We start from the raw sequence: 8,731 nt of genomic DNA, 5'->3' as shown, positions 1-8,731 counted from the left end.
ACTATTTGTAGGTTTGAGGAGGCCCTCGAGGATTGTATGCTTTCTTAACGTTATAAATAAAAGTACTATTGTTTCTTCTAAAAAAAAAAACACAAAGGAAAATATTTTACAACTTCAAACAAATTACCGGAGAGGGGCATTCACAAACATATTTTGAAACAGACATTCTTATTTTAGCATGGGTCCACGTTCAACCTACGTGAGGGGCAGATAACGGTTTTAACCGAAACTCGAGGGACGCCTGGCTTTCCTAGAGTCAGAGACCTCTTCCTTCTCTGTTTGACATAATTATAGCCTCACTTAATCTTCCTCGCAAATCTTCTTCCCATTAACCAAATCCCCATTTCTCTCACTCAAACACAAAAAAACGCAGACTGTGTTTCCCTCTCATCTCTGAAAGCCATGGATGAAGAATACGACGTCATCGTGCTCGGAACCGGCCTCAAAGAGTGCATTCTCAGTGGCCTTCTCTCAGTTGATGGTCTCAAGGTAATTAAACCTCCGCTTCATTATGAATTAAACTATTCTTTCTTTGCAAATTAATTACAAGAAAAACTAGGTCTCTTATCTCTCCGACGTTGGATTCATATTCTCAAAAACCACCCATTCATTAATCATGTAGATGATTTTGGTCTATATATATTTAGGTTAACATTCTTGATTAGATTTTAATTCCCCAATATATATATATATGAATTCGAAATGTAGGTTAATAATACACTCTAGCTGTTTGAATTTTGTGGAAGGGAGACATTATTGTGACTCCACAATAATGATTCCGCACTCCTCTCTAATGATAAAAATGACTGATGAAGGAGTGCATAATGACTATTTTGGAGTGCGAATAATATTGTACATTTGAGGTGCATTTTCATAAAGCTAAAAAGTGAATATTGATGAGTCTTTTCTATGTACCATGGATGATTTCTTCTCACTCTGATAATCTGATTAGGTTTCATTCATTGCAATTTGTAAGAGAGATCACTTATCAATAAGAATGTTTAGGCTTTTCATATGTTATTTAATTACCTGAAATAGGTACTGCATATGGATAGGAATGACTACTATGGAGGAGAGTCTACCTCACTTAATCTGAACCAGGTAAGTATCTTAATAATATTTGGTAATTTTTTTGGCTACACAGTTTGGCATACTTTCTGGTGAGATGTTATAATGCATGTAATTTTTTACGGCTTCGGTTTGTTTTCGAGTTTTGGATTTTAGCTTTGGAAGCGATTCAGGGGAGAGGATAAGCCTCCAGAAACTTTGGGCTCGAGTAAAGACTACAATGTTGATATGATCCCCAAGGTAAAAAGAATGATGCATATATTTCTTATGGTTGTTCTTTGATTTCTTTTCTTAGTTTTACTTTCGCTTGCCCCAATCTTTATATATAGGTGATGATCATGATGTAACATCTTCTGTGTTAATTTGCATGTTAATTTTTAAGCCTGTCAATGATGTGATCTAGATATTCAGCAGCTCATCGGTTAGCAACAATCTCGTCTTTACCATATTCAATGTTTCTCAATGAAGAAACCTGTTTCAGGAATTTCATTTTGTTTCGTTAGTCTGAACTGTTTTATTACATGAAGTCTGCTTAAAAGCTCACTATTTCTGACAAGTGATCTCTTAAAAGTACTAGGTCATTCGATTTGTTCAACGTGTTGTTCTGATAATTTGATTCTTTACAACCTCTGTGCATTTTTGACAGTTCATGATGGCCAATGGTGGTTTGGTTCGCGTCCTGATTCACACTAACGTTACTAAATATCTGAATTTCAAGGCTGTTGATGGTAGTTTTGTGTATAACAAAGGGAAGGTGTGATTCCTAACAAGTTCCAATTACTCATCTGTCATCTAAACGACATATATGGAACGACTAACTTTGCTTCACCCTAATTTCGTTGTGATTGTGCATTATGCTTCCAGGTCCACAAAGTACCAGCTAATGATGTGGAAGCACTTAAATCTCCACTAATGGGATTATTTGAGAAACGACGAGCTCGCAAGTTTTTCATATATGTGCAAGACTATGATGAGAATGATCCAAAATCTCATGAAGGAATGGACCTCAACAAAGTTACAGCGCAGGAGCTTATTTCGTACTTCTTCCTCACATCCAAAATCTCATTAATTGTGCTATATGTTTAATTTCTACACGATGGAATTAGAATTTTTTGTTTCTGACATAGGAAGTACGGGCTAGATGACAATACAGTTGATTTCATTGGGCATGCACTAGCTCTCCACCGAGATGATAATTACTTAGCCGAGCCTGCTATGGCTTTTGTGAAGAGGATGAAGGTAACAAAGCATGAATTTTTTATTTAAAGATTGTTGGTGATTGATACTTATGACTATGAATAAGTTGCATATGTATTTTTAAGCTTCATGCCCAATCGAGTCCTATACATGTGCTAAATATGTTCTACGAGGCAATATATGGCAATATATGGACAATGGCAGATTTTTCAAAAGCATTAATTAGAAGTACCCCAGAAATTTTTCTCAATCCAACTTTACAGTGTTCTATAATATACTCTACCTTCCTCCTCTCTGAAAGTTATATGCAGAGTCGCTAGCACGCTTTCAAGGAGGATCTCCATATATTTATCCCCTGTATGGTCTAGGAGAGCTCCCCCAGGTATGCTTTCAACCATTAGTTCTAGTATCACTTGGATATGCAACTTAGTTCCTCTGACTATATGTGCTATGAAATTTGCAGGCATTTGCTCGGTTGAGTGCTGTTTATGGCGGCACCTACATGCTCAGCAAGCCAGAATGCAAGGTCATTTTTTTTTTTTTCATGCATATCGAAAATTTAAACCCACCCTTTTTGTTCGTATTATCGATACTTGACTGATGTTGCACAATGGCAGGTAGAGTTTGAAAACAAGAAGGCCATTGGTGTGACTTCCGAAGGAGAAACTGCAAAATGCAAAAAAGTTGTATGTGATCCTTCATATTTGCCTGACAAGGTAACGTCGAGAAAAAAAATTTAATATCAGTAGGGTCATCTGGCATGAAAAGTTTTTTGAACTGATTTGAGTTCAAATCTCCATCTCGTGTAACAGGTGAAGAAGGTAGGGAAAGTTGCCCGTGCCATATGTATTATGAGTCATCCAATCCCAAACACCCAGGATTCTCACTCAGTCCAGGTTATTCTACCCCAGAAGCAACTTGGACGTAAATCTGATATGTAAGTTGATACCTCGAATGCCAATAACACAAATTCAATTAATTATTCTCTAACAGTAAGTCCTTATTCAAGGACCTTTTGAAGGACACTTGATCTGTACAAACATATGCATTTCAACCCACACAACAAGGGTTAAGTTAAATGAGTTATTTGTTTGCGTAAGTCGTTTTCATTTTGTGTCATTCCTCCATAGAACTCAAAATCATTGAGAATCGGGTAACATGTAATGCATATATAAAATAAACAGAAGTTGTGACGATGCCATACTCACGGTGCTTGCTAGAAGCCACATTGCAATTAGAATTAAATTACCATGAGAATGGTAAGACCTTGCAAATGAAGTTCTTTGACCGGATATGCCTCTGTTGCAGGTACTTGTTTTGCTGCTCCTACTCCCACAATGTAGCTCCAAAAGGGAAATACATTGCTTTTGTGTTAACAGAGGCAGAGACCGATAACCCCCAAGTGGAACTGAAGCCTGGAACAGATCTCCTTGGGGCTGTAGATGAAATCTTTTTTGACACTTACGACAGATACGAACCTACTAACCAGGATGCTGGGGACAATTGTTTCATATCCGCGGTGAGAATAAATGAATTCTTACATCTTCGTTTTGATTATTTGTAAGCTCATACATTTATACTTTAATTTGTACTCATGACAACTAATGGTGCTTAACTCGCAAACCCTACTTTCACTTGCTTTCGACACAAAAGCCGGCCATAAGTTCATTATAAAGCCGATTAATCCAAATAGTTGTCAATGTTACATTCTAGCCTGTCTGTATTTGAATTGATACTTTGAAGTCATTGTTCATTTCTTGGAGTTGGAATGCATTGCAGAGTTATGACGCAACGACGCACTTTGAGACTACTGTGCAAGATGTGATTGCCATGTACAGCAAGATAACTGGAAAGGTAAATTTCAAATCCATTTAGCCAACTCAAATAATTGAACATTAAGGATCAATCTAATCCCGCCCGTTAAACGAGGAATATAAATGTAGGACTTAATCAGCAGCTGCTTTATATACAAATCAGTCGAGGTTACATTTGAGCTCTTGCATTAGTACTCGAAGTTGATTTATCTTACTGCACCATGTTTTCAGGCCCTTGACTTGAGCGTGGATCTGAGTGCTGCTAGCGCTGCTGAAGAATGAAATTTCGGAACAAGAGCAATTAAAACACTATAGTTCCTTTAATTTCCTCTTCTTTCAATTTTTTTTTATTTTTTTCAAGTTCCAAGCTTATTCATAATCTGTTTCTGTTCTTATATATGTTGTATTCGTTAAACATGTTAATTAGCAGCACCTTCGTTGCTTAAAAACTTATTCCGCTCCGAAGGTGTAGATTAATTTGAACATTCTCAAAGGAGGATATAGAATTTTCGTTCTTCTGCTTCTGACACCAATACATGGCTCACATATATAATGGTTAAGGAAATTTTAGTTGTTTCCTGCTGCAATTTTACGTCTATTCAAGTTTAAAAGATAATTGATGACGTACGTCGAGCATGTGTGCATGTGATATGCTAACATGAAATTGGGACTGGCCCTGAGATTCAAGGGCTCCGAGGCGAGCCACTCAAAGGGGCCCTTGAATTCTCAGACCCTTAATGCGTTGTGAATTCATATTATTTTTTGATCCGCCACCAACGCATCAACAATACTGGTAGGATTTGGCTGTTCCTTTACCATCGCTTCAACAACGCTGAAAGCAGAAGGATACCAGAACGCGAAAACTTTAGTGGAATCTAGGCTTGGTTGCCCTATTACCATAGAAACTTGAAACTTTTCCACCGGGCTCCGACATTGCCAATTCCATCGCATCCCTTCGGATTTCGTCCTATGCCTCCTTCAGAATACGTTTGCCACGAACGTTCTCTATTGCAATTCGCAAGCCGGACTGTTTTTTCTTACAGAGATTCGCTGAATGAACAGATGTAGAGAGAGATTGATATTAGGAAGATTATATTCACACATCCTAAATTACTTATCCGACACCTTTTTAATTTTTTAATATTTATTTCTCAAGTGCTAGTGATGTGTAGAAAATATTAAAAAATTAAAAGAGCGTGGAAGAAGTAATTTGAGATGTGTGAATATAATCTCTCTTGATCTTATTTGTAATCTAATTTCAAAAATAGTTTCCCGTTTTTTACCAACTTGGAAATTACTTTTACTTTTCCTGTTTTATTCACCCTCCTTATTTTTCTTTTCTTTTGAAAGTCCTTTTTCTTTTTTCGCTTTCCTTGAGGAACAAGTTTCCTGCTTTTAACCGCGTAGCAGCAAATCTCTGTAAATACATCCACATATATTCCTGTTTTTAACTTTATGGTGACCTGAATCTTGGCTAAACAAGTTTATCGTGTTAAGATCGAATAATTTTTGTTCGGCGCTAACCAGGATGATTAGTTAGTCTCGTTAGCATGTTAAGAAATTCGTCAAAACAAAAATGATTCTGGCTGAAAACCTTTTTAAGAATAAAATTCCATCTTACACACAAAACCGTATGATTAATCATGATGAGAAATACATTGAAACTTTGTTGCTGTCTACTCCCCTTTGGCTTTTGCAAGAGCTTTCTTCCTCTGTCCAAGCATATACCCGTACATGTGAGGACTCCCTGCAACAGATAAATCCACCAGAAAATAAACAAAAACCGGCCAAATAGTTTTAAGTGTGGTTAAAATATGCCAGTGAAAGAGATGCGTACCTGGGACATAGATTCCTAGTGCAACAATTGCAGCATAGAAGTAATCGAAAGAGAAGTTCCACTTGTTTGGCATCCTTATAGAATACTTCTCAGAGTTCTGTGAATACAAGAACATAAGTGGTGAACATAAATAAACACTTTCAAAGACTACGCTATACGCTCTTTGTAGCTGCTGTGGACAAGTAGAAGATGATGTGCAAAGTTGCATGTATTAGATGAGTAATAAACGACTAGCACACCTAACTTGCAAAACCCAGAAAACCACTCCTTTTGGAACACCCTCCTCAACAAAAAAGCAAAGAAAGATTTTGCTTTTATGAATCATATAATTTGATACCTTAATGTGTGGCAGGGCAATATATATTAGACCAACTTCACTTGTGATGCCAGTTGGATACAACAAGATGAAGGTGCTATACCTGCATGGCATTGAATACAAAATAATGATGAATGAATGAATCGCAGGACTAAAACTACTTCCCGTCACATCCAATGATCACAAAACTGATGAACTACCTGAGCCACAAGAGCCATGAAGGTGCAAAACCAAGTGCCTCCTTCATACCAAAGAAAGAGTATCGAATAATCTGCAATTACAAACAAATGAATCTGAATTTGTTCACTCCTACAACTGAAGAAAAAGCCAACATGATTGCAATCAGCATCAGGATGCAAGTATTAATGCAATGAACATCAGACGGCAGCATGAATTTAACTGGCTTCACAAGTGAAATTAGTCTAATATATATCGCACTTTAAACCCTAAGACGGCAGCATGTATTAATGCAATCAACGCCTGGTTTCAGTATGTATTACCTTAAGTTAGGAATTTGGAAAGTGTTTTGGAAAGTTAAACAAAGAAGCAATTGTCTGAGAATTTTCAAATATTCTGTATAAACCCAACTTGTTATAAAAGCCAGCTATGACATACAAATTTTAAATTAGAAATTAGAAATTTCCGTCCAGAAATTTTTTGAGCCTTAGCATATGAGGTTTCTAAGTAATTTGGGAGCAGAAAACATACATACTGAGTTGCTCTTATTACATGCTTTCGAAGCAAAAGTTCAAGACAAACTTTAGACAAAAATTTCTTTCGTTCTTAAAGCAAGAAACTAGGATTTACTAAAATCATTTCATCAAGCTAAAAGCCTAGGTATTAAAAGGTCCCTTCATACACAATCTAAACCAAAATGCCAAGTCTTACAATTCCACAATAAAATTCCTTTTATCCACAATCTGATAAGAGACATCACACTCAGATAAAACAAATCAAAACAAACTTGGTCATGCCATTTTATCAGACAAAATCAGATTGCGAGATCAATGGTTTAGAACAATACTTAATGACCCAGATTGCTTAAGGCACCAAAAATTTGAAAACAAAAGTGCATATACTTGCAATAATAACACTTTTACACAGATGCAAACACAGAACAGAGCAAAAAGCGCAAGAAATGAAGATCGGATAACACTTGCCTCGGTGATAGACCAGCTGATGACCAAAGAGCTAACAAGCATATGACTCCGAGTCTGCAGCAAATAAGCTTCATCTTGTTACTTAAATATCCAAAAGAAATGAACTTTCATGTATAATAAAATGCTACTAAAAATTTAAACCCCAAACTTTGTATTTGCATTTGAACCTCAGGAAAACTCCACAGGATTCCCCATGTCAGATACAATCTCGAACCAATTTGCGGCAGTGTTGCTGTTATTGGAGATCTCACCAAACCTGCATCAAATGCAATCCCATATGAGAACTAACAATTAACAAAACCCACAAAATATAATTCAATCAGCTGAATTTTAACATATAAACAAAGGAAACTAAGGTACTCACCCACTAGCCCATGAAGAATCTGTTGCTCCATCCCAGCATTTCAAAACCCAATTCAAAGAATAACCCAAGAAAAATGAAACGTGAAAATACATTCTCCAATATTCAAAAAATAAATAGTAAGCAAGTGGAGGGAGTAGTGGAAGTAGAACCTCCAAAACGGCAGCGGATTGGGCGAGAAGCAGAGGGCGTTCGACGGCACTGTAGACATGTTGGTGGCCGGATTCATTGAGAGTCTTGAGAGCAAGATACAGTACCTGAAACCTGAAACACAAATCGAATCCAGTTGGGGAGAGAGAGAGAGAGAGAGAGAGAGAGAGAGAGAGAGAGTGGGGACTGGGTACCATCCGAGGAAGACAGTCCAGTTGTAGAGGGAAAGGTATAGGCGCCTGAGAGCGGATAACGGTACCGCCATGACTGATGTCTATGGCAGATCTACGAGCCTAGACAGCAATTATAGAGAGCGAGAGAGCGATGGGAAGAAGAATAATAAATGAGGAGTAAAGGGCATGTAGGTGAGTAGCTCAACGCTTCAACCAATTAGATATGCTGGCGCCTGAAATTTTTCTTGCACCGTTTTTAGTATTTCCTAACTTCCAACCCCCAACGATTTCAATTTTGTTTCATTAATAAAAATACCAAAACCCATTAAAGGTCAATGCTACTGCTTTCATCATAATAACCCATTTTAGGACTAATCTGCAATTGCTGTGTTTTTTTCAAAACTGTTTTTATTGTGATTTGAGAAGAAATATCTATGAACTAAAGTAATTAATTAATTGTTTGGTAAATTATAAGGGAAGTGTTATTGGCACTCCAAAAATCTCATTCGACACTCCTCACAAATATATTTTTCTTTCCAAATATAGAAAGTTTGGAGTGTAGAATGAGATTTTTGGAATGCCAATAACAATTCTCAATTATAATTGTAAAAGTGCTTTTAGCAAAAGAAAAAAATAAAAAAAAATAAAAAAAAAT

General features: G+C 36.7%; 2 protein-coding genes across 2 annotated transcripts; one reads left to right on the top strand and one right to left on the bottom strand.

Annotated features, from left to right (window-relative positions):
• Positions 1–358: 358 nt before the first annotated feature.
• On the top strand, positions 359–4,571 carry LOC137721314 (guanosine nucleotide diphosphate dissociation inhibitor At5g09550-like). The gene is made up of 13 exons (XM_068460414.1): positions 359–489; positions 1,039–1,101; positions 1,225–1,308; positions 1,715–1,822; positions 1,933–2,105; positions 2,196–2,307; positions 2,567–2,647; positions 2,729–2,791; positions 2,883–2,981; positions 3,078–3,202; positions 3,574–3,784; positions 4,045–4,119; positions 4,311–4,571. Exons 1-13 carry the CDS (start codon positions 403–405, stop codon positions 4,359–4,361), a joined length of 1,332 nt encoding a protein of 443 aa, XP_068316515.1. The 5' UTR covers positions 359–402; the 3' UTR covers positions 4,362–4,571.
• Positions 4,572–5,656: 1,085 nt separating this feature from the next.
• Positions 5,657–8,319, bottom strand: LOC137720461 (very-long-chain (3R)-3-hydroxyacyl-CoA dehydratase PASTICCINO 2A). The gene is made up of 9 exons (XM_068459530.1): positions 8,098–8,319; positions 7,906–8,017; positions 7,757–7,775; positions 7,560–7,648; positions 7,393–7,446; positions 6,433–6,503; positions 6,254–6,335; positions 5,917–6,013; positions 5,657–5,826 (listed from the first exon to the last, which is right to left on the bottom strand). Exons 1-9 carry the CDS (start codon positions 8,166–8,168, stop codon positions 5,756–5,758), a joined length of 666 nt encoding a protein of 221 aa, XP_068315631.1. The 5' UTR covers positions 8,169–8,319; the 3' UTR covers positions 5,657–5,755.
• Between the last annotated feature and the right edge of the window lie 412 nt (positions 8,320–8,731).

The sequence above is a fragment of the Pyrus communis genome, chromosome 16 (assembly GCF_963583255.1).
Source record: "Pyrus communis chromosome 16, drPyrComm1.1, whole genome shotgun sequence".
In the NCBI taxonomy this organism is placed as follows: Eukaryota; Viridiplantae; Streptophyta; class Magnoliopsida; order Rosales; family Rosaceae; genus Pyrus; species Pyrus communis.
The sequence above is the reverse complement of the archived record's forward strand: the minus strand, read 5'-3'. Positions and strand labels throughout refer to the sequence as shown.